At 52.6% G+C, this 25079-nt stretch overlaps 1 protein-coding gene across 1 annotated transcript in view; it reads left to right on the top strand.

The window, feature by feature from the left end:
• The window catches only part of LOC133364840 (SCO-spondin-like), a 159042-nt gene that overhangs the window by 127854 nt on the left and 6109 nt on the right, over positions 1 to 25079 (top strand). Inside the window, exons 86-108 of the mRNA XM_061585702.1 lie at positions 754 to 963; positions 1498 to 1665; positions 1803 to 1934; positions 2042 to 2282; positions 3081 to 3233; positions 4007 to 4053; positions 9960 to 10130; positions 11481 to 11657; positions 12159 to 12314; positions 13265 to 13395; positions 14282 to 14406; positions 14667 to 14713; positions 16280 to 16537; positions 16731 to 16892; positions 17863 to 17979; positions 18870 to 19008; positions 19597 to 19799; positions 20717 to 20881; positions 21000 to 21127; positions 21906 to 22057; positions 22632 to 22678; positions 23484 to 23648; positions 24676 to 24884. Coding sequence (XP_061441686.1) covers positions 754 to 963; positions 1498 to 1665; positions 1803 to 1934; positions 2042 to 2282; positions 3081 to 3233; positions 4007 to 4053; positions 9960 to 10130; positions 11481 to 11657; positions 12159 to 12314; positions 13265 to 13395; positions 14282 to 14406; positions 14667 to 14713; positions 16280 to 16537; positions 16731 to 16892; positions 17863 to 17979; positions 18870 to 19008; positions 19597 to 19799; positions 20717 to 20881; positions 21000 to 21127; positions 21906 to 22057; positions 22632 to 22678; positions 23484 to 23648; positions 24676 to 24884 — 3503 coding nt within the window. The remainder of the gene's footprint in view (positions 1 to 753; positions 964 to 1497; positions 1666 to 1802; positions 1935 to 2041; positions 2283 to 3080; positions 3234 to 4006; positions 4054 to 9959; positions 10131 to 11480; positions 11658 to 12158; positions 12315 to 13264; positions 13396 to 14281; positions 14407 to 14666; positions 14714 to 16279; positions 16538 to 16730; positions 16893 to 17862; positions 17980 to 18869; positions 19009 to 19596; positions 19800 to 20716; positions 20882 to 20999; positions 21128 to 21905; positions 22058 to 22631; positions 22679 to 23483; positions 23649 to 24675; positions 24885 to 25079) is intronic.

Here is a 25079-nt window from a genome sequence, read left to right as displayed (position 1 = left end):
TGGTAACCTCACGTTTGGATTACTGTACGTAGGGCTACCTCTGAAGATGGTTCGGAAGCTACAGCTGGTGCAAAATGTGGCGGCCAGACTGCTAACAAGAACGAAGCGATTGGACCATATAACACCTGTTTTGGCCCGCTTGCACTGGCTGCCAATATGCTTCCGGGCCAGATTCAAAGTGTTGGTATTAACCTACAAAGCCTTATACGGCGCGGGACCATGATATCTGTCGGAACGCCTCTCCCGTTATGAACCGGCTCATACACTACGGTCTGCTACGAAGGCCCTCCTCCGGGTCCCGACCTATGGGGAGGCCAGGAGGGTGGTGACAAGATCAAGGGCCTTCTCAGTGGTGGCCCCCGAACTATGGAATAGTCTCCCTGAGGAAGTGCGCTTGGCACCGACCCTATCATCCTTTCGGCGCCAAGTTAAAACCTTTCTCTTCTCCGAGGCATTTTAATTTTCTGTTATGATGGTAATGTTTGTAATTTGATCTTAGTTATGCAGTTTTTAGATTGTGAAATTTGATTTTAGATTGTGATGCTTTTGTATTTTACTGTATTTTATTGTATTTATGTTCACCGCCCAGAGAGCTATTGCTAGTCGGGCGGTATATAAGTTTTAAAAATAAATAAATAAATAAATAGCCAGGGTGAACCCTTACCCCCTCCCAGCAGCAAGGCTTCCTTGTTCCCTCAAGAAATGCAGAGAGCTACTCTCCTTATCTCTGTCTTTCCCTGGTGCTCCCCACAGACACCCCCTTGTGCCAGGGCGAGGAGTGCCTGGGCCTGAACTGCACCTGGAATCCCTGGTCTCTGTGGAGCGAATGTTCCCGCAGCTGTGGGGCTGGGCAGCAACAGCGCATCCGCACCTACAACCCGCCTGGGGAAGGAGGGCATTGGTGCCAGGACATCCTCACGGCTAACACTGAGCGGCGCTTCTGCAACCTGCAGGCCTGCAAAGGTAGGATTCACACCTACACCTCCCCCCTGGACTGACTGGCTTATATCTCCCGCTTGAGTGACTAAAACTAGCTCAGGTGGGTTTAGGCTTTGGGGGAAAGGCTTCCAGGCGGAAGGTTGCCCTTGCCTGTCCTTTGGTTCGGCCAGCTTCCCTAGGGAGCAGAGCAGAATAGCAAAATCCCTTTCTGGCCCTTGTACTCCATTTTCCATTCAAGGGCACGCTTTTCTGGAAGCGAGAGGAGCCCCCAGTCACTCTGTCCCATGCAGTTACTTAATCCCCTCGTTCCTGTGGGCCTCAAAATATCCTGTGGCACGGAGTTCCAAAGGCGAGCTGTGTTTTGCATAGGAAGAAGGCATCTCCTGGGCACTCTCTTGGTAAAGGCACGACCTTTGGTGTTCGCTGGGATGCGCTGGACAGGGGAGGCAGAGAAATGGCTCAGAGCCTGCCCCACAAATGAATGGCGCACTTCTGAGTTGCCTGGCGCCAGGCCCAGGCCCACTCTCATCGCTCCCCCTCCCCATGTCGCTGCTGCAGTGGATGGTGCCTGGTCCAAGTGGAGCCCCTGGTCATGGTGTGACCGCCTCTGCGGTGGGGGCCGCTCGTCACGCACGAGGACGTGTACCAGTCCGCCACCCAAGAACGGAGGGCGCCACTGCCCTGGCGAGAAGTACCGCGTGCGCGTCTGCAACCCCCAGCCCTGTGGTAAGTGGGGAGGAGGACGGGTCTTTCCTCTGGGCCTGCCGCTCCGCCCCTCCGCTGCACCCTGCCTGGGTGCCCCCCCCAGCCTCACCTCCCATCCCAAGACTCCTGTGAGGTAACTGGCTTCTCTCTTCCGGCAGAGGAGGGCTGTTCCCCAGGGATGCAGGAGGTGGCCTGCGCCAACGAATGCCCGCGCCACTGCTGGGACCTCCAGGAAGGCATCGTGTGCCAAGATGGGGGGGCCTGCGAGCCTGGCTGTCGATGCCCAGATGGTAAGCAATGCGCTTGTGTGTCTGTCTGGGTGGAGCTGAGGCCAAGCCACACGGGTCAGGCCTTCTCCTTATGCACGCCTTCACGGTTCTCCCTGCCTCTCACCCAGGGACCCTGGAGCAAGACGGCGCTTGCGTGTCCCCCGCCCACTGCGAGTGCACAGATGCCCAGGGGCACAGCTGGGTGCCAGGCAGCCTCCGTGATGATGGCTGCAACAACTGCACGTGCACCGAGGGGAGGCTCCTGTGCACCAACCACACCTGCCTGCTCAGCGAGTGCGCCTGGAGCCTCTGGTCCAGCTGGTCACCGTGCAGTGTCACCTGCGGGAATGGCCTGCACACCCGTTTCAGGTAAGGCAGGTGCCAGGCCTCAGACAGAAGGTGCCTTTGGCCGCAAGGGCAATGGGAACGCCTGGAGACTGGGCCCAGCGTGGCTCGGTGGGCAAGTGGTGTTTTTACAGACAGAGAGGCCAGTTATGGCTTATGGGGGAGGTGCTTTGAGAGCAGGGCGGTCAAGTGGTGAGGAGGTGGGCTAGATGGCAAGGGAAGCTGGTAGGTGGGAGGCAAGGCCACTCTTTGAGGAGACGCCAGCGCCAGTCCAGGGGTTGGGCCTGGGCCCCAGGGGACGTGTGATGGGTACAACTGGCTGCGCCTGGGAGTCTAAATGGTCAGTTCAGGAGCTTTAAGGTAGACATTATTGCAGTTTGCTAACCTAAGACGAGGTGGTGGCCATTAGCTTAATCATTAGGCTTTGAAATCACAGAGTAGAAGCCTGTGAATGGCTAGTAGCCACAGTGGCTATGATCTCCCTCCGCCGTCAGTGGAGACACAATGCCTCTGGGTGACAGTTGCTGGGAGTCACGAGTGGGGAGAGGCCTGTTGCATCTACGTCCTGCTTGGGAGCTTCCCAGAGGTGTCTGGCTGGCCACTGTGAAGACGGGCGCTGGATCTGGGCCTTTGGTCTGACCAGCAGCCAGGCGCTTCTTAGAGGGTTTTTTGCTAACACTCAGCAGTACCTCTTGCTTTGGGGCCTCTCCCTGCCCCACCCAGCCTGTTGTGCAGATGCTCCTCCCGCTTCCGCATTTGACCTTTAAGCTGTGGCCTAGCCGGAGATGAAGGGGGGGTGTTCCTTCTCTCCTTCCTTTGCAGGACACCCACATCTGGCTCGTGGGCCCCCGAGTGCCTGAAGGAGCAGCTGCAGACGCGTCCCTGTGCCCCAGGCACCTGCCCCCCTCTGTGTTGGCATGAGGGCCGGGAGATGGGCCTGGGCAGCACCTGGCTCCTGGGGGAATGCCAGCAGTGGTAAGCACCCTTCCCAAACGGGGCCGAACCGACTCCTTTACACCGTCGAGGTTCAGGCTCCAGGGGGACCTCCTCGCCAGTCTGTTTCAGCCAACAAGGTCCACGGAAGCTCAGTCAAGACGCCTGCCATGTTTCTGCCTCCTCCAGCGATGGCTAGTGGCTCCGTGTCAGTGGGGCTGATTCAGGCAGCAAGGAGATTCGGAAATGGGGGGGCACTCTGGTTAGTGGAGACTTGTAGCTCTGAAGTCAGTGGGTGGTGAATCCGGGTTTTAGTCCAAACTGCTCAAGGCGCTGAAAGTTTGGACTAAAACCGGAACGGATCCACTGCCCCACTGACATGGAGCCACTCAGCTGCCACTGGTCTCCTTGGTATTTGGAGAAGCTGCCTAAAGCTTTTCATTGGAAACCCCCAAAGGATGTTGGAGAGCCTGTAGCTCAGTGGAGGAACAGCTGCCTTGCGTGCAGAAGGCCCCAGGTTCAATGTCCAACATCATCTCCAGTTAAAAGGATCTTGGGTAGCAGGTGGCAGGAAAGACCTGTCTCTGCCAGGAGAGCCACCTCCAGTCAGAGTAGATGCTGCTGTGCTGGATAGAGCAATGGTCTGGACTGATATAAGGCGCTCCCTGTGCCTTGGACAAGCCATCCTGCCCTCCCTTTCTGATCTCTGGAGAAGGAGAAGGAGCAACAGAGCTCTGAGACCGGTTAAAGATTTGTAGCTGGGTTGAGAGACCATTGGCAATCACTGACCCCCCGTTCTCTGCCCCTTTCTCCAGCATCTGCACTCCGGAGGGCATCTATTGCATGGACATCGTGTGCGCAGGTGAGCCGGTTCAGTCTTTCCTAACATTCCTCTTGCTGGGAGGAAGGGCAGGATAATAAATCAAATAATAAATGAAAAATAAAATGGACTGCCTTCAAGTCAATCCCAATTTATGGCGACCCCATTTTTTGTGGTAAGTGGTATTCAGAGGGGGTTTACTCTGAGGCTGAGAGGCAGGGACTGGCCCAAGGTCACCCAGGGAGCTTCGTGGCTGTGTGGGGATTCGAACCCTGGTCTCCCAGGTCGTAGTCCAACACTCCAACCACTATGCCACACTGGCTCTCAAATAATAAATAAATAAGTAAAATAAAATTTACACCGTTTAATCAGTTTAAGAACATAAGAACATAAGAAGAGCCTGCTGGATCAGGCCAGTGGCCCATCTAGTCCAGCATCCTGTTCTCACAGTGGCCAACCAGGTGCCTGGGGGAAGCCCGCAAGCAGGACCTGAGTGCAAGAACACTCTCCCCTCCTGAGGCTTCCAGCAACTGGTTTTCAGAAGCATGCTGCCTCTGACTAGGGTGGCAGAGCACAGCCATCACGGCTAGTAGCCATTGATAGCCCTGTCCTCCATGAATTTGTCTAATCTTCTTTTAAAGCCGTCCAAGCTGGTGGCCATTACTGCATCTTGTGGGAGCAAATTCCATAGTTTAACTATGCGCTGAGTAAAAAAGTACTTCCTTTTGTCTGTCCTGAATCCTCCAACATTCAGCTTCTTTGAATGTCCACGAGTTCTAGTATTATGAGAGAGGGAGAAGAACTTTTCTCTATCCACTTTCTCAATGCCATGCATAATTTTATACACTTCTATCATGTCTCCTCTGACCTGCCTTTTCTCTAAACTAAAAAGCCCCAAATGCTGCAACCTTTCCTCGTAAGGGAGTCGCTCCATCCCCTTGATCATTCTGGTTGCCCTCTTCTGAACCTTTTCCAACTCTAGAATATCCTTTTTGAGATGAGGCGACCAGAACTGTACACAGTATTCCAAATGCGGCCGCACCATAGATTTATACAATGGCATTATGATATCGGCTGTTTTATTTTCAATACCTTTCCTAATTATCGCTAGCATGGAATTTGCCTTTTTCACAGCTGCCGCACACTGGGTCGACATTTTCATCGTGCTGTCCACTACAACCCCGAGGTCTCTCTCCTGGTCGGAGGACCCAAGGGACAAGTTACATATTTTAGTTAGCAGATCAGCAATTTCACCTTTGAGTTCTTTGAGAACTCTCAGGTGGATGCCATCCGGGCCCGGTGATTTGTCAGTTTTTATATTGTCCATTAAGCTTAGAACTTCCTCTCTCGTTACCACTATTTGTCTCAGTTCCTCAGAATCCCTTCCTGCAAATGTTAGTTCAGGTTCAGGGATCTGCCCTATATCTTCCACTGTGAAGACAGATGCAAAGAATTCATTTAGCTTCTCTGCAATCTCCTTATCGTTCTTTAGTACACCTTTGACTCCCTTATCATCCAAGGGTCCAATTGTCTCCCTAGATGGTCTCCTGCTTTGAAAGTATTTATAGAATTTTTTGTTGTTGGTTTTTATGTTCTTAGCAATGTGCTCCTCAAATTCTTTTTTAGCATCCCTTATTGTCTTCTTGCATTTCTTTTGCCAGAGTTTGTGTTCTTTTTTATTTTCTTCATTCGGACAAGACTTCCATTTTTTGAAGGAAGACTTTTTGCCTCTAAGAGCTTCCTTGACTTTGCTCGTTAACCATGCTGGCATCTTCTTGGCCCTGGCGGTACCTTTTCTGATCTGCGGTATGCACTCCAGTTGAGCTTCTAATATAGTGTTTTTAAACAACTTCCAAGCATTTTCGAGTGATGTGACTCTCTGGACTTTGTTTTTCAGCTTTCTTTTTACCAATCCCCTCATTTTTGTGAAGTTTCCTCTTTTGAAGTCAAATGTGACCGTGTTGGATTTTCTTGGCAATTGGCCAGTTACATGTATGTTTAATTTAATAGCACTGTGGTCACTGCTCCCAATCGGTTCAACAACACTTACATCTTGCACCAGGTCCCGGTCCCCACTGAGGATTAAGTCCAGGGTTGCCGTCCCTCTGGTCAGTTCCATGACCAACTGGTCTAGGGAATAGTCATTTAGAATATCTAGAAACTTTGCTTCTTTGTCATGACTGGAACACATATGCAGCCAGTCTATGTCCGGGTAGTTGAAGTCACCCATTACTACCACATTTCCTAATTTGGATGCTTCCTCAATTTCATATCTCATCTCAAGGTCTCCCTGAGCATTTTGATCAGGGGGACGATAGATCGTTCCCAGTATTAAGTCCCTCCTGGGGCATGGTATCACCACCCACAACGATTCTGTGGAAGAGTCCGCCTCTTTTGGGGTTTCGAGCTTGCTGGATTCAATGCCTTCTTTCACGTATAGAGCGACTCCGCCACCAATACGTCCTTCCCTGTCCTTCCGATATAGTTTATATCCAGGGATAACCGTATCCCACTGGTTTTCTCCATTCCACCAGGTCTCCGTTATGCTCACTATATCAATGCTCTTCTCTAAGACCAAGCACTCCAGTTCTCCCATCTTGGTTCGGAGGCTCCTAGCATTAGCGTACAGGCACTTGTAAGCAGTGTCTCTCTTCAAGTGTCTTTGGCACTTGTGGTTAGGCCTGTGGTAATTTTGCTCTTCTGAATTTATATCCTGTGCCCCTGCTCTCACAATGCCTACTTGTAGGCCTACCCCTTTTAAAATTCCATCATTTCTTTGGTTTTTATCCCAGGGGGGAGGTTTATTCCGAACCGGACCTTTCTCAGCTCCTGTCGGGTTTCCCCCCTCAGTCAGTTTAAAAGCTGCTCTGCCACCTTTTTAATTTTAAGTGCCAGCAGTCTGGTTCCATTCTGGTTCAAGTGGAGCCCGTCCCTTTTGTACAGGCCCGGCTTGTCCCAAAATGTTCCCCAGTGCCTAACAAATCCAAACCCTTCCACCCGACACCATCGTCTCATCCACGCATTGAGACTGCGAAGCTGGGCCTGTCTGGCTGGTCCTGCACGTGGAACCGGTAGCATTTCAGAGAAAGCCACCTTGGAGGTCCTGGCTTTCAGCATCCTACCTAGCAACCTAAATTTTGCTTCCAGGACCTCACGGCTGCATTTCCCCATGTCGGTGCCAACATGCACCACGACCACTGACTCCTTCCCAGCACTGTCTACCAAACTATCTAAACGACGGGCGATATCCGCAACCTTCGCACCAGGCAGGCAAATCACCTTGCGGTCTACACGCCCATCACACACCCCACTGTCTATGTTCCTAATGATCGAATCACCCACTACAAGGATCCCTCCACCCCCTGGAGATATATCCTCGGCACGAGAGGATAGCTGCTCATCCCCCAAGGAATGGGTCCCTTCTAAGGGATCGTTTCCCTCTTCCTCAGCTGGATGCTCTCCTTCCCCGAGACCATCGTTCTCCATGATAGCAGGAGAGCTATCATCGTTGGAGTGGGACACAGCTATAACGTCCCTGAAGGCCTCCTCCACACACCTCTCTGCCTCTCTCAGCTTTTCCAGGTCCGCCACCTTGGCCTCAAGGAAATGAAGTCGTTCCCGGAGAGCCAGGAGCTCATTGCACCGAGAGCACACCCACGACTTCTGTCCAACAGGCAGATAGTCGTACATGCTGCAGGTGGTGCAAAACACTGGAAAGCCCCCACACGCCTGCTGGCTTCTTACCTGCATAGTTTTGTTTAAGGTTTATTACGTCAATGGGTTGGAGACTGCGGTTTAGTTGAGGTCAGGGAACAGATGGGCAGAATGGGGGGCCCTGGCCTCCTCGCCCTGCTGCCTAACTCGCCCTGCTGCCTAACTCGCCCTGCTGCCTAACTCGCCCTGCTGCCTAACTCGCCCTGCTGCCTAACTCGCCCTGCTGCCTAACTCGCCCTGCTGCCTAACTCGCCCTGCTGCCTAACTCGCCCTGCTGCCTAACTCGCCCTGCTGCCTAACTCGCCTTGACGCTTCGTCAGCTGGGGCTCCCTCTAGCTCATGGAGCAGGCTCCCTCGCTAGGGTGCTCTGACTTTATATGTGTGGCTGGTTCCTCCCAGCTACTGCTGCCAGCCAATGATGTGTTACTTGAGGCTGATGGCTATCAGCTGGGGCTTAACTCTTTAGTATTCTCTCAGGCTTCCTTCCTGAGCGAGGGGAGCTTTTGGCTGCTTTTAATCTCAGCAAGGGGCTGCGCCTTCCAGGCAAGTCTTTTGTGTTTGTTGTTTTCCCACCTAGAACAGCCTGACCTTTCTTTAACCTAGGGAAACAGAGCTTGTGGTTGTGTTTCAGGAAGGCTGAAGCTGCCCTTTTTAGCAAGGACTGAGCTGACTCTCTCCCTGTATGTATCGGTGGAGTTTCCTTTTCCCCCTTCTCTTTGGCTGGAATTTAGCCTTGTTTACAGTGTCCCCTGCAGCTTTCCTGCTAGGGTGGTGTTGAAAACTAGCTTTCTATACGCTTCCTTCTCCTAGGATCTGTCTCCTAAGATATAGGTTCTTTCAGGATTTGGCTCCTAGCTCAGGGTGACCTTGGGCTGCCCTTATTAGTTATTGCTCTGAGCTGTTTTACTTCAATTAAATAATGGAATAAATAGGAGCTACTTACCCTCTTTTCGCTCTGCTGCTTAACTTGCCTTGATGCTTTGTCAGCTGGGGCCTTGACGCTTTGTCAGCTGGGGCTCCATCTAGCTCGTGGAGCAGGCTCCCTCGCTAGGGTGCTCTGACTTTATATGTGTGGCTGGTTCCTCCCAGCTACTGCTGCCAGCCAATGATGTGTTAAATCGGTTTAATCAGTTTAATCGGTACGTCCATCAACTAAAGCTTTAATTGATTGAAGGCAAATTTTAATTGGCGGGTCTAAGTTTGAAGGGCAAAATTATTTGTCTTCTGGTGCCATTTTGGCTCTCGTGTCTAAGAGGATGAAAAACAGTATATTAAATATGGCCTTATGTTTTTGGATGAGTGTTAGCTAACAATAAATTGGCTGTAAAAGACAGGTATTTATTTGCTTATTTTGCTAAAAGGTTCTGTTCTGTAAGGCAGCCTTCCCCAGGCTAGTGCCCTCCAGATGTTTTTTAGATTTGCTTTGATTTGGATTCCTGCATTGAGGAGGGGGTTGGACTTGATGGCCTTATAGGCCCCTTCCAACTCTACTATTCAATGATTCTATGATTCTAGACTACAACTCCCACCCACCCTAGCCAGCATGGCAAATAGTCATGGAGATGGGATCTGTAGTCCTACCACATCTGGAGGTCACCAGCTTGGGGAAGGCTGCTGTGAGGAGAAGGCAGCTCTCTTTGTGCTTGGCTTGTGGGCTTCCCAGAGCTATCTGAATGGCCACTTCTGGAAACGGGATGCTCAGCTGGATGGGCCATTGGTCTGATCCAGCAGGGCCCTTCTTATACAATAAGAACTGTGATTTCGCCTCCCACAAGCCATTGGCTGAGCTTCTGTGAAGCTACGGAATGTTCATAAACATTCTAACTGAGGAAGAATAAGAGTCAGTCACAGAACATTGACAGTACAGTTTCAGAGCAGGACATGATGAGCTGGTTTGCAAAGGGAGGTGAAACTCACAGGGGATCTAGGAATAAGAGGGGCATTGATATTGGCAGGGAATTGAAAGAAAAAGAGGCAAGGGGGTTGTGATGAGAGGGAAGCTGAAGGCCAGGAAGACCGCAGAGCAGGGAGGTGAGCGATGGAAGGAGAGCATATCCTAAATTTTATTTTAGAATGAACAGTGGACTTTTGGCTGCACGTCTTTCCAGTTCAGGTATAATGTTTGACAACAGGACAACAGTATACCAGGATGAGGGTGGGACTGGTGCAGAGTCCCTGGGGTCTGTTGTTCGAATCCCCTGAGTTTTTTCTTCTTCCGTTGTCCTCACTGACAGTGCATGGTGCCTGGACCCCCTGGTCACCCTGGTCCGACTGCCCTGTCACCTGTGGCCACAGCACTCAGATCCGCACCCGGGCCTGCGTCAACCCACCGCCACGCAACAAAGGCTTGCCCTGTGCCGGCCCTGAGATGCAGGCCCAGAACTGCTCCATCCTGCCCTGCCCAGGTAAGGGTGTCATGGGGCTCCAAAGCAATTGCCATTATTATTATTATTATTATTATTATTATTATTATTATTATTATTATTATTATTATTATTATTATTATTACATTTGTATACCACCCCATAGCCGAAGCTCTCTGGGCGGTTTACAACAATTAAAAACATTTAAAACAAATATACAAATTTAAAAACACATTTTTAAAAAAACAATTTAAAAACACATGCTAAAATGCCTGGGAGAAGAGGAAAGTCTTGACCTGGCACCGAAAATATAATAGGGTTGGCACCATAATTTGGGGGCCACCACTGAGAAGGCCCTCTCCTTTGTTGCCAGACTCCCAGCTTCCTTCGGAGTAGGCACCTGGAGAGGACTTTTGATGTTGAGCATAGTGTACTGGTGGGTTCGTGTCGGGAGAGGCGGTCCATCAGGTATTGTGGTCCCAAGCCGTGTAAGGCTTTATAGGTTAAAACCAGCACTTTCACTTGAGCTCGGAAACATACAGGCAGCAAATGCAAGCGGGCCAGAATCGGTTTTATATGTTCGAACCGTCTGGTCCCTGTTACCAATGTGGCCATTGTTACATTTATTGTTACTTCTTTGTCACATAGTGAAGCCCAGGAACCTTACGATTTCCAGTTGACAGAGATGGGGAGGAGAAATCAGGGGTTCAATATGAAAGATGCAATTATTTCTTTACGCAGCTCATAGTTAGACTATGGAATTTGCTCCCCCAGGAGCCAGTGATGGCCACCAACTTGGATGGCTTTAGAAGAGGATTAGACAAATTCATGGAGAATAAAATTATTAATGGCTACTAGCCATGAAGCTTCTGCTGCTGTTATTGAAAGATGCTTTGTGTCTTTTTCATGAATTGCATGTGCCTGTGCATAACTGTGTTTTGTGTAAATGCATTTATATTATTTATGTATTTTTTCTTATGTTTATGCTTTTAAATATGATGTATGCTGCTTGGAGACTTTTTTGGGTGACAAGTAACTAAGAAGTTCAAAAAATAACAACAATAGCAAAAAGGATTTTGCACAACATTGGGGTAGTGGCCACTAGCTTAAGAGGCTTTGAAAAAGGAGTTGTAGCTCTCTTCATGCGAGTACAGGTCTGCCAATGGCAATACTGTCCACATTTTCTAAAAATGGAGCCTCCAGATCTAGGAGCAGTATAGCAGGCACTGGAGATAATGATGAAAAAGAATGAGACACAAGCAAAGGTTCCTGGGAGTCGTGTCGCACTGACTTAGCCTATTCTCCATGAACAACAGAAGATCAAGACCTTTCACACAACATACACGTCAACATCTCTTGGCACTTTGTTCCTCCCCATCCCCTTCCACACAGGGAGCGAGCTCTGCCGCTGGTCCCCTTGGAGTCCGTGTTCAAGATCCTGTGGAACGGGCTGGGCCACACGTACAGCGATGTGCACTTGCCCGACACCCGAGGGCGCTGCCGGAGCGCCTCCTTGTGAACGCAGCCATCGCCAGGAAGTGGAGGCTTGCTACCTCCAGGCTTGTGAAGGTGGGGGATGTTGTACTGCCCAGAGGGGAAGATTTGATACCGCTTGTATTTGTGTAGATTTTATTGTTTTTAATTGCTTTTTGATCTATACCGGGGGTGGGAAACCTCCAGCCCATGGGCCCAGTGCGGCCTGCCCATCTGGCCTCCCCATTTGTAGCGTCTATACAGTTTGCAATCAGCCTTACATCTGGTTGATTATTCAATTTTTATCCTATCTTCCCACCCAAGGAGCCCAGGGCAACCGAACAATGCAAGCCATCCGCATGCTGGACTAGATGGGCCGTTGGCCTGATCTAGCCGAGATCTCCTGATGTTCTTACATCCTTACCAAGCGCAACAAAATGTTTTGGTGCAGACTTACCTTCTGGCAGAAGTCCTGCTCTGCAGGACCCTCCCAGCATGCTGATCCCTCCGCCACCTGAGCTTGCCATTAGAGAAAGTGACGCTTCCAGGCTGGTGCATTGATGCGCCGCTCTAACCCCTCCTCCTCCTCTCCTCCAGAGTGTCCCTGGAGTCCCTGGACCCAGTGGACCAAGTGTTCTTGCAGTTTCCTGGTGCAGCAGCGATACCGGAACCAGCAGGGCTCAGGGGTCGACGGGGAGCCCTGCGTGGGGCTCGATGGGCAGTTCCGCATGTGCAACTATTCCCAGTGCTCAGGTGAGACAACCTCTGACATACGTGACCCTAGGAGCAGGTGTGGGATGGTGTGCCTGTCGGACAGCCCGAGGCGAGGAGCGGGATGATGAAGGCAGGTCTGTGGACAGAGGAGGCCAGCCCAGGCACTGCAGGGGATAGGGCAGCCCTCCCCAACCTGGGGCCACCCAGAAGTATTGGCCTACAACTCCCATCAGCCCCAGGCCAGCACAGCAGCTCTTCCACTTTTCACTCTCTGAAAAGTGAACCGTTTCAGGCCGTGGCTCACTGGTGTAGCACTGGCTTTGCATGCAAACGGTCCCTGTTTCAGTCCTCGGCACCTGAGAAGGGCTCCAGCCCTGCCAGTCCGTGGGCCTGTGGCCTGACTCTGCAAAAGGCCACTTGCTATGTTGTTATGCTTTCGTCGCTCAGTGGCACCTGCTTTGCAGGCCCAAGTTCCCAGGCTCAATATCCGGCAGCATCTCCATGTAGGGCTGGGAAGGACTCCAGTCCTGGAGAGCGGCTGCCGGTCAGTGTTGACAGTACTGACCTATATGGGCCAGTGGTTTGATTTGGTATAAGGCGGCTTCCTGGGTGTAAGAGTGAATTGCCCGTCTAATTTCCATTCAGGGAAGAAAAAAGTATGTTTGGATAAAGGCTCCTTCTCCAGTTAATATTTGTAGAAGGAGAAGAGTTCATATTGGCCCAATGATGAGCCTCTTCCACTCAGAGGAGAGGAGCTCATTTGAATGGCCCCGCCTACTGGAATGAGGAGGAGGGGCTACAGACACAGGGATACCCTCCTCCCCTTTCCACTCCAAGGAGGGTCTGTCTGTGTGTGTCTCTTTCCCACCTCACTGTGAATATGTCGGAGGGGGCCTGCTTTTCTCCCCACCCCACTCCACGCTAGCATTCTGCGAAGGGCCAATCTCCCTGCAAGCCTAACCTGCCTCCGCAACACCGCCTTTTCCCAGAGTCCAGCTGCGAGGCACCCTTTGCGTTCCAGGAGTGCGGCTCCCCCTGCGACACCCTCTGTTCCACGCTGCGACACCCAGAGCTCTGTAAGGACATTCCCCGGTGCTTACCTGGCTGCTATTGCCCACAGGTGAGGGCTGCTCTGGAGGAGACCTATCCGTGGAACTCTGCGCTGCAAGATTTGGGGGAAGCCAGGTTCAGGGCTGACAGCCATCAGTGCCCGCTAACTCCAGACCCAGGTCTGCCTGCAAACCTGCATGCCAGTCAATGAGTTGTGGTGAGGGAGAGGCGCACTCTGCTCATGCTCAGGGGTTTGCTGAGTAGAATCATAGAATAGTTGAGTTGGAGGGGCCTATAAGGGCATCAAGTCCAATCCTCTGCTCAATGCAGGGATCCAAATCAAAGCATTCCCGACAGATGGCTGTCCAGCTGCCTCTTGAAGGCCTCCCGTGCCGGAGAGCCCACTACCTCTCTAGGTCATTGGTTCCATTGCCGTATGGCTCTAACAGTTAGGAAGTTTTTCCTGATGTTCAGTCGAAATCTGACTTCCTGCAACTTGAGTAGTTCGATTGGGATGGCACAAACAGAATATGCTGCAAACTGCCAGCCATTGTCAGCCAGGAAGAGAAGATCCTGGCGTCCGGCATGACTGGTTGCGTCCCAGAGCCCTAAACGCAACCTGTTTGGCAAAGGCCTCCTTCCTGTGGAAGCCAAATTCCCAGTCCTCCCACAGGGTCACTGGGCCACTGCTCTGCAGACCTGGCCAGGGAAAGCCCATCTAGCATTGGGGGGCCATATACCTCTGAACACCAGTTTCTGGGGAGCACGAGTGGAGAGGGTGCTGGTCTTGCACCCAGGTCCACCCTGCAGGATTTGCATCAGGGCACCTGGCTGGGCACTGAAGACAGGGCGCTCGACTAGACGGGCCCCTTTGGGCCTGATCCAGCTGTTGCTGTAAGGCTGTTCTTTGGCTCTTGTTCTGGATCCTGTCCCTCTCTCTCGGTCTCTCCCTCAAGGGCCTGGTGGAGCAGAACGGGGCCTGCGTCCCGCCATCACAGTGTGGCTGCCTGCACCGTAGCCAGCCAGAAGGCCCCGTGTACCTGGCCGCAGGAGGCACCGTTTCGATTGGCTGCAAGGAGTGGTGAGTGGCTTGCCAGCAGCGCCTCTAGGGGAGACCGGGGGTTGGCCTTGGCTGGGGAGATTGCCTTACTCCCAGGGCGGGCCCTGGTGTACAGCGACGGAGAAGGAGCCAAACGCTGGATATTTTGCCCCAGGCCATCCTTCCCCAACCTGGCACCCTCCAGGTGCTTTGGACGACAGCTCCCATCGGTCTCAGCCAGAAGGCAATGCAAAATGATGCGCTCAGGTCTATGGGATTAACGTGCTGCTTTCTCTCCTCAGCACCTGCCAGCAGGGGGAGCTACAATGCAGCAGTGAAGGCTGCCAAGGTGAGCACGTGGCCAGTGTTTTCGCCAGGGAGGGTCTTCCCCTCACTGCGCCGGGGGGACCTCCGTGGGCAATGGGGTAGGCTGATGGTGGCCAAGGAGCGGCTACAGCCATGCCATGTCGGGACCCAACGTTTGTGGTGTTTGCACAGGTCCCATGGCTACTGAGCCTGTGCAGCACATCACTTTACAAAAGCGCCACAGAACAGTCGCCCTGCCTTACACCGTTCCTCTTTAAATGGGAGCGTTGAGCTTCGCCCTCCAGGAGCATCTGGGGTTTAAACTTGGGGCTTAATCCCTAAGATGGGAGGGACTCAGGCCCTGCCCCACAACCACCTGTGAGGAGTGGGTAGGGTGGCCACGTGTCCAACTTCATAGAGGATAGTCCTCTATTTTGGAGGGATGTCAGGGGGCGGTCCTCTGTTTGGAGGAAGTTTCCAATCAAAAGATAGAGAACCTAGGAAGGGACAGTGCAGGGGGTTCCTTGAAGTTGCCCATTAGCAGTCAACACCCAAACAGGCTTCCCCGCTAGGGTCAGGTGCATTGTTTTCCTATTTAAATTAGGGTTTTTATTTTTAAATGTGCATCTGTACATATAAATTACCACGCATGCACATTTTGTGCAACATGGTGGCCCCTTTTTTTGTGATTCACACAATGCATTAAGTGGCCACCCTAGGGGTGGGTTCTGGTTTCTTGGGATGAAGAAAAGGCACTCTGTGTATGCTCAAAAGAACTCTGCTTCTTTCTTTCTTTTTTAAATAGTCCATTTGTTCCAGAGCAGAAAACAGATACAGAAGCATAAGGCCTGGCTCAGTGCAACATTTATCACATCATATTTATTTTATTTTTAAAATAAACAGCAGGTATGGGTGAGAGCGGAGGCCTGGATCAGCAGCTTGCCATGGTCCAGCTCCAAATTGGGGTGGGGTAAGGTTGGGGGTTCCTCTGTTTACAATGGGAGGGGAATTCCTGTTCGTCCATCAAGTTCTTCAGGACTTTTGTGGCATCACAAATGGCCTGGATTATGGCGCGTTACATAGCCAGAAAACCAGAGGTGTGGAGTCGGAGTTGTGGAGTTGGAGTCGGAAGCAATTTTGGGTGGAGTCGGAGTCAGTAGAAATGTTCCGACTTCGGCTTCAAAGTAAAATTTAATATTTTAATATTAATATTATTTTATTAATATTAATACATTAATATACATTTGCCATTTATGAAGGAGTCGGACAATAGAAAAATAGAGGAGTCGGAGTCAAAGGTTTGATGTACCGACTCCACAGCCCTGCAGAGAACGATTGCACTTTCCGAATTTCCCACCCAATAGGGGAACAGGCAAGCCCTAAGACATCCTTTGCCAACCTGGTGCGCTCCAGATGCTTTGGACTACAACTCCCATCAGCCCCAGCCTGGCTGGGGCTGATGGGAGTTGTAGTCCAAAACATCTGGAGCGCACCAGGTTGGCAAGGGCTGCCTTAAGAGTAAGACATCTTCTTGTGAGCCCTTAAGACTCCGTCTTGAATTCAGTTTGCCGTCAGGCTCCTCTTTAGACCTTTGCTCTCTCCCCATCAGGTCTTCTTCCGCTGAGTGCCTGGTCTGAGTGGGCGCCTTGCTCTCCTTGCCTGCCCTTGATGGCCGTGAGCCCCAATGCAGCGCACGACAGCCGGGCCCTCGGAGAAGCCCCTTCCCAGCCTGCCCTGGTGTCTCTGCAGCACCGCTTCCGGGTGTGCCTGGACCCACAGACAGGCAGAAACTGGGCGGGAGAGCCCGCCCTGTGTTCGGCTGACCTGGAACAGGAGCGGCTGTGCCCGGATCCTCACGCTTGCGAAGGTGACCTTGAGCATCTTGGAAAGGGCTGGGTGGAATCCACTCATGCTGGCTGATGGGAGCTGTAGTCCAAAATGTCTGGAGGGCACCGGGTTGGGGGAGGCTGCTCTGCAGGGCCCTTGCATTGGGAGAGGGGACTTTGGGACAGCCCAGTCCCCCAAAGCAACCAACTGTAGCCCTTTCTCTCCCTTGCCAGACTTCTGCCTGTGGAGCGACTGGGGTCCCTGGAGCCCCTGCCGTGAACCCTGCAGCGGGGGGTTCCGAGGACGGTGGCGCCATTCCCGCCACCCGGCAGGAGAGCTTCGATGCCGGGGGCCACGGTCTCAGTCCGAGAGCTGCAACACAGCCACCTGCCCAGGTACGTTTGCTGGGGCTGATTGCAACCGATTGGCGGGTTGAGAGCTGCAGCCTCACAATCCCTCCTAGCTGCCTTAAATCATCTCAGAGCAATGAGCCATCTAGCTCAGTACTGCCTTCACTGACTGGCAGCAGCTCCTTAGGCAGTGGTTTCTCCCAGCCCTACTGGAGATGGGCCATATGAAGAGGGCGGGTCATCTATGTCCCTCACCTGGTAACTTAAGCACTGCTTTACTTACCCCTCCAGTGGCTATGGGGCTGCCCTATGCATGCTTGGGGGGTGGGGTTTGAGTGTTAAATCATGCCAAAATCATGTGCATCCCTTTTAGTCTCCAATAACTTCACCATAGTCTGTTCTGTGTAGTCATCTCCTCCCCCCACCCACTCCAAAACAGAAATTCTGTAGCCTGGAAGCCCAAATTCTGTGATATGAGTACCTTAGCTACATTAGGTTTAGCTCAGTATAACTTTTTCTTCTGGAGTTGAAGGTTCCAGATGATTTCGGCTGGCCTTCCACAACCTGGTGCCCTCCAGAGATTTTGGTCTACAGCTGCCATCAGCCCTACCGGGCGCAGCTGTGCTGGTGTAAGCACTACGGATGTGCAGGCTGGGGCTGGTGGGAGTTGTAGTCCGAAACATCTGGAGGGTACCGGGTTGAGGAAGGCTGCTTTAGATTTTGGGGGCACAAAATGAGCGACAGAAGGGAGAGCAGAGAGGCCCAGGGTCCAGCGGGTGAGTGAAGTGGTGCTCAGAAACCAGATCCCGTGCTTGTGTGGCCAGTCCTGCAGGTCCCTGAGACAATCAGTGCTGTAGGGTGTGTCTGTCTGTCTCTCTGTCGTGGTGGTGGTGGTGATGATGATATGAAACATGCCTCTTCATCACCACCCCAACCTTCTCCCCGATGTGAGCACTAGAAATGTCACTTCCTCATGGCACTGGGGGCGGGGGGACCTCTTTCTTTCTCCCCCTAGGAGAGGAGTGTGAAGATCGGGGCAAGGTGTATACCCCATCCTGTGCCAATGGCTGCCCCCGCATGTGCACGGACCTCTGGGAACATGTGGAGTGCCTGCAAGGAGAATGCAGACAAGGTAACTCTCTTCCCCTTTGCCCACCTCACCAGCCCTTGTCCCACCCAGTCACGGCTCGATTCTTGAGGGCTGCCTTTGCTGCTGATCCCTTGGAAGGCCCTGTTTACCTGTCCTCTGCTCCACCTGGAACCTTTGACAGAGGGAGAATGCTTAACCCTCCTCCTGCGAGATCCATTCCCAGTGACTGATCCCTGTTCCTCTTTCTGGTGCCCAGGGAGGCCATTCTATGCTGTAAGTTGGATTCCTGCACTGAGCAGGGGGTTGGACTCGATGACCTTAGAGGCCCCTTCCAGCTCTGCTCTTCTGTGATTCTGTTATTGGCCTTGCTCAGTTCTTCCTTCTGCAGCCACCCCTGCTGTTGCTGCTGCTGCTGCTTGGATTTAAGTCATGCTTTGCTGGGCAGCCCAGACATCTCTTGTGAGAGCCATACCCTTTGGCTAGCATTTGCCCTTATCATCTGTTAGCCAGAGGCTGCCACTCTTAGAAAGGAGTGCTTCTGGCCACCTTGGCTAGGAGCCAGTCCTCCTTGTATCCATCCCAAAGTCCATTTTGCTAGAGCTGTCGTAGAATCTTGTGGCAATGAGTTCCATGGGGTAATTGCGAGGTACATGAAGATATAGGTCAGGTTTATTGCCCATCAGTGTCAGAGGGGGTCAGAAGAGAATTTTTTTAATTTTTATTTATTTATATATTATCTGATTTATATCCCGCCCTTCCTCCCAGCAGGAGCCCAGTTGGGAGCCACCAATTTTCCTCTGTGTTCACATTCTCCTCTCCTTTCGTGACCCCATCCATGCCCTTTAAGTCAGACCCCAAGTCAGCCTTCTCCTGAAGTGCAGAAATGCTCCTCTCTTGCTCAGCGAGCCCCTCCTCCTCCTCCTCCTCCACAGGGTGCCGCTGTCCTGACGGGCAGCTCCTCCAGGATGGGGTGTGCGTGCCGATCTCAGCTTGCCGCTGCGGACTCCCCGTAGCCAACAGCACCCTGGAGTTTATGCCAGGGCAGTCTGCAGAACTGGATTGCCACAACTGGTAAGGGGGTCAGTTCAGGAAAAAGGGGGAGTCAAGGAACTATTGAACAATTTAAGATCTTAAAAATTTAAATTAAAATAACACATGAACATTAGGCTAAGTACGTGTTCAGCTCTTACTCAGTTTTTGTGGCACCTTCAGTTCCTTTTTAGAAGCAAATTGGGAGTGTGTGAATATGGGGGGGTGTTAGCCTCCCTCCCCATTTGGGGGAGCAAGGGTGGTAGGAGGATGGGGAGAGCAGCCCCCCCCCAGATCAGCAGTACAGAAAATCACCTCCGCGTTGCCATGTGCAACAACTGCATGTCCAAATGCTCTGAGATGCCAAGGTGGCTGTGCTGCCAGGGGTGGGGGGTTTGGGGTGCCCTCAAGGGTGGCATCCTCTTGCGCCATTTTCAACAAGAAAGAGGAGATGTTGCTCAGAGTTTCCGTCGCAAGCTGGAAAATGCCTTCCGCTGGCCCTATACACAGGGCTGGGGGTGCTTTGTTTATAACCAGGAGCAACAGCTTTACTCCCAAGTGCTCCTGCCCGACGGGTCAGGCACGCTGGTTGCACACGCCACTCGGGGCCCTGTCTCCTCCTCTCTGCAGCTCCTGTGCAAAGGGCATCTTTGCATGCCCAGAGGAGGAGTGCCCATCCTATGGAGAATGGTCAGCCTGGAGCCCCTGTCCAGCCAGCTGCGGTGGGGGGAGCGCCCTGCGGCAGCGGCCGTGCCACGAGAGCCCCGGTGGAGCCCCCTGTGCCGCTGACGCCATGGAGGAAGTTGCTCAGTGCAGCCCACAGCCCTGCCCCGGTGAGTGTGTCTGCCTTCAGGGCGAGTGAGTGAGTGCCCACCCCACAGCCCTGCCAACGGAGCCAGCTCTCCGGTCCACTGCTGCCGCGTCCAGTCTGCAACACTTTAATGCAGCGAATGACAGCTTTTAGTTTGTTTTATTACTTTGTTGTTTGCTGCCCTTGGCGGCTCTTTTGTGAAGAAGAACAGAACAGAAATTTAATAATCACAAGTATTTTTACTGAGTTGTCTCCAGTGCTATTCCTACTCAGAGTAGACCCACTAAAATTAATGGACATGGTCAACTTGTGTTCATTAATATCTTCCTTTTACGTTTAGTTTTTTTACTAGTAACAAAACAATCCAAGACAAACAAACAGACACAAGTGACAGGTGACCGAATTATATTAGCTGCAATTACAGGATCTGTTACGGAACAAGCAGCAGATCTTAGAGAGACAGAAATAACTTTAGGAGTTCAACTCCGTCATAAACAAGCATTCCACAGCTTTATTAATTTCAGTGGGTCTGCTCTGGGTAGGATTTAGTTGGATGTAAATGTAAATGTGCTGCCTTCAAGTCGATCCCAACTTATGGTGACCCTATGAATAAGGTTTCCATGAGTCTGAGAGGCAGTGACTGGCCCAAGGTCACCCAGTGAGCTTCCTGGCTATGTGGGGATTCGAACCCTGGTCTCCCGGGTCCTAGTCCAACACCTTAACCACTACACCAACAACCCATTATTATTTCCACTGCAAGGTGTCCTGACACAGCCTCAGCTTTGCACCCTTTTAACAACCAGGGTAACCCTTGGCTCTTGAATTCCCTGTTCTACCAGGGGCATCTTTCCTCCTTCCTGAGCACAGGCAGGCATTGCAGGGAAATTCAGGGGTTGCCATCCTAGTGCTGCCACCAAACCTCTTCCCTGCCTCCTGCAGCTGCCTGCCTGCTGAGCGAGTGGTCCGCCTGGAGCCCCTGCAGTGCCGCCTGTGGGGGAGGCGTGTCTGAGAGGAGCCGCAGCCTCCTCTCCCCCCCACTTGGGGGGCTGTGCCCCATCCCACTGCTGCAGCACCGCACCTGCAACCCTCAGAACTGCACTCCAGGTGAGCCGCAATGCCCTCCCACCACCAGCAGCGGGCACTGCCCAGTTGCCCACGGGGCCGGGTCAGTCGGGGCCGGACAGTCCTCTTCCTCCATCACCTTTTCCTCCCTCCATGCCAGAATGCCCAGGTGCCCAAGTCTATAGCGACTGTGCCAACGCCTGTCCGCAGTCGTGCTCTGACCTGCGCCCACAGACCCAGTGCCTGCCCGAGGAATGCCAGCCTGGCTGCAGCTGCCCTTCTGGCCAGGTGAGTGAGTTCAGGACATCTGAAGCTGCCTCATCAGACTGCATTGGTCCATTTAGCTTAATATTATCGACTCTGGCTGGCAGCGGCTCTCCAGCGATTCAGGCAGGGGTCTTTCTATCCCAGCCCTTTCTGGAGATGCCGTCAGGGGCTGAACGTGGGGCTCTCTGCATGCAAAGCAGATGCCACTGAGCCACAACCCTTCCCCTAGCAATGAAGTAAAGGTTCCAGCCCTCATGGTTTCGCATAAAGGACTGGTGTTCAGTAAGAACATCAGAAGCTGCTTCATAGACCCTTAAGAACATAATAAGAGCCTGCTGGATGAGGCCAGTGGCCCATCTAGTCTAGCATCCTGTTCTCACAGCGGCCAAGCGCATCCCTCCGTGGGAAGCCCATCAGCAAGCAGGACCTGTGCACAAGAGCGCTCTCCCCTCCTGCGGTTTCCAGCAAGTGGCATTCAGAAGCAGGCTGCCTGCGACTGGGGAGTTGGAGCGTAGCCATCGTGGCCCATTTGGCTCAGTATTCTCTACACCATCACTGATTGACAGGGACTCTCAGCATTCCAGGCGGGGGACTTTCCCGGCACCGCTTGGAGGTGCCACTGGGGACCGAACCTGGAATGATCTGCGCAGAAAGCCTGAGCTAAGGCCCCTCCCTGCAGAGCGCATCTCTGTCAGCTGCAGGCGCTTCTCCCAGTAGAGGCCGGCTGATCCCAAAGCCGCCTGGACCTCCCTTGCCCCACCATGCCTCCATGGAGACTTAGCCTTCTCTGGGCCTGCAGGTGATGCAGGATGCAGGATGCGTCCCCCTGGAAAAATGCCGCTGCTCACTTGGTTCCGTGCCCATTGTGCCCTGGGCTGCCAACATGTCCCAAGAAGAGCGGGCGCAGGAATATCCGCCTGGCAGCATCATTCGGCATGAGTGCAACAGCTGGTGAGCTAGAGGGGTGTGTGGCTGTGTCCCTTTGGGAGGCCAGGAGGAGGCAAGGGGGATTGGTTGCACGCTAAGCAAAGGAATGGAGCACTGCCTGTTACAGCATGGAGGCCTTGAGCCAGGACTCCTGGGTCCTATCCCAGTTGTGGAAAGGGAGGGGCATCCTGGCTTAGAGCATGTGATCCCATCCGTGCCAGGTCCTTCCTCTTCAGGGCGCTTCTGTTCCACCCGTCCGTCTGTCCATCCAACCATCCATCCATCCATCCGACCATCCATCCATCCATCCTGGACTGCAGGATGAGCATCTCTTTCTGTGGCCAGATTGCCTTTTTATTTACTGGCCACATTTGGGCCCCACCTTTCCTCACAGAAGCTCCCCACACAGACACACACACACACTGCATTTTCTCTTCACAACAACAACCCTGCAAGGCAGGTTAAGCTGAGACAGAGCGGCTGGCCCAAGGTCACCCAGTGGGGATGTGAACCTGGGTCTCCCCGGTCCTAGCCCAGCATGCCAACCACCTCCCCACCCCAGCTCTCTTTTGCTGACCCTTTGCCTTTGGCTCTGCAGTGTCTGCCAGCAGGGAGTCTTCAGATGCACCCAGGAGGACTGCGATGGTAAGAGGCCGCCGAAGGGCCCCTCCCTCCCGGCAGATGGTGGGCCAGCCCACGCCCCAAACCCTCCGCCTGCCTAAGAGTGCTTTGAAGGGCTCTTTCTTTGGCCCCCTCCCTCTGTGCCCCAGCGTCTCCCTTTCCGTCCCCTGCAGCCCCATTGCAGGTGGTGAGGGAGACGCTCCAAGGAGGCAGCTCTCCCCCTTGCAGAACCGGGGGCGGGGGGTGCTGGCACCCTGAAGGAGCAAACGGCTCCTGCTTGCCTGCTGCCTTCCTGCCCCTGCGTGGCCTTCCACGTGGGCCCTACAGGCAAACCCAGCCACAGCAGGGCCTCTTCTCAGTCCTGAGACCTATAGCCATCGCTGCCTCTGAGCCTGTGCAGAGTTCATTTCCCATATCCCTGAACCCCAGTCAACTCCCTTCTCAAAAATTCAAGATCTGCCTTAAACTCTGGCACCTCTCATGTCAGGATTTAATTGCAAGGGCAGGATTTAACCCGCAGTGGCGGGTGGTGACTCCATGCCAGTGGGACAGTGGAATCTGCGCCAGGTTTTAGTCTGAACTTTCAAGGCGCTGTCCAAGGTTCTTCAGCTGCCCTACTGACATGGGGCCACCAGCTGTGCCACACACAAGCTGCCCCTGCCTGGGGCAATTATCTGGGCACTTTCCTCCGCCTGTGGCTCTTTTTTTCACCACCACCCCACTTGCCTCTTTCACTCTGTGCTCACTCCACACAACTATGGGCTCAACCCCCTACCCCATGCGCCCTGCCAGCGACACTTCCTCAGCCACACGCTCTTCTGTCTCACAGTGCCATGCATTTGGTCGGAGTGGTCGCCCTGGTCAGCCTGCTCTGTGACGTGTGGCACCGGAAAACAGGCTTCCCGGCGCTACCAGACTCAGCTGCGCCTGTACGGTGGTGTGGAATGCGAGGGGCCTTCGGTGCGCTGGATGCCATGTTCCCTCCCGGACTGCAGTGAGAGGAGTGACTTTCCTTTGCCCTGTAGCTCATTCTCCCTCCACTAGGCGTGTAGGAGAAACTCATTCCTTGCGCATTTTAATCTGAACCTACCCAATTAGTGCTTCTCAAACCAAAACACTCATACTTGGCTCCTGCTGGGAGGAACGGCAGGATATAAATAAATTAATTAATAAATTACTACAGGCTTACAGCTGAACGTCAAAAAGACTAAAGTAATGTCAACTGAAGATTTATGTAACTTTACAGTTGACAATGAGGACATTGAACTTGTCAAGGATTATCAATACCTTGGCAAAGTCACTGACCAAAATGGAGACAATAGTCAAGAAATCAGAAGAAGGCTAGGACTGGCGAGGGCAGCTATGAGAGAACTAGAAAAGGTCCTCAAATGCAAAGATGTATCACTGAACACCAAAGTCAGGATCATTCAGACCATGGTATTCCTGATCTCTATGTATGGATGTGAAAGTTGGACAGTGAAAAAAGTGGATAAGAGAAAAATCTACTCATTTGAAATGTGGTGTTGGAGGAGAGTTTTGCACATACCATGGACTGCAAAAAAGACAAATAATTGGGTATTAGAGCAAATTAAACGAGAACTGTCACTAGAAGCTAAAATGATGAAACTGAGGCTATCATACTTTGGACACATCATGAGAAGACATGATTCACCAGAAAAGACAATAATGCTGGGGAAAACAGAAGGGAGTAGAAAAAGTGGAAGGCCAAGCAAGAGATGGATTGATTCCATAAAGGAAGCCACAGACTTACAAGATCTGAACAGGGTGGTTCATGACAGATGCTCTTGGAGGTCACCGATTCATAGGGTCGCCAAAAGTCGTAGTCGACTTGGAGGCACATAACAGCAACAAAATTAATAAATACTTCCCTGAATGTTTGCCATGCAGTTCTCCAATCAAGACAGGCATACCCCCACCACACAAGAAAGAGAGCATAGATTAGGGAACAGGTTGGCAAAGGCTGATCTGATTGATTCTGGGTTGTCACCTCCTGTCTGCAGCCTGCCCTTCCGGTGAAGTCTGGCTCGCAACCAGTTCCCCTTTCCCCTGCGAGCGAAGCTGCCGCCAAATCTACGAGGATCCACCACAGAATTGCAGCACGAGGGCAGGGCAGGGGTGCGTGTGCCAGCCAGGGCACTACCGGAACAGCAGCGGGCACTGCATCGTGGCTGCTCACTGTGAGTGTGAGCGTGGAGGCCAGGTTTACTCGGTGAGTGTGAGCACTGACAGCCTCTGCGGGGATTTTGGATGGGGGGGGAACACAGCTTGCCACATGCCCTAGCCACTGATTGCAAGCCAGTAAAAGTTCATTGCTCCTGTGCATGCCTGAGGGGGCTGCTCATGCACCTATCGATTTCAAGTCGGCTGGTGCAAAGGACTTCCTGCTGCCCTGTGCCCTCCGATT

This window comes from Rhineura floridana, chromosome 10 (genome assembly GCF_030035675.1).
Source record: "Rhineura floridana isolate rRhiFlo1 chromosome 10, rRhiFlo1.hap2, whole genome shotgun sequence".
NCBI lineage: Eukaryota > Metazoa > Chordata > Lepidosauria > Squamata > Rhineuridae > Rhineura > Rhineura floridana.
This window is presented reverse-complemented; position numbering and strand designations above follow the sequence as displayed.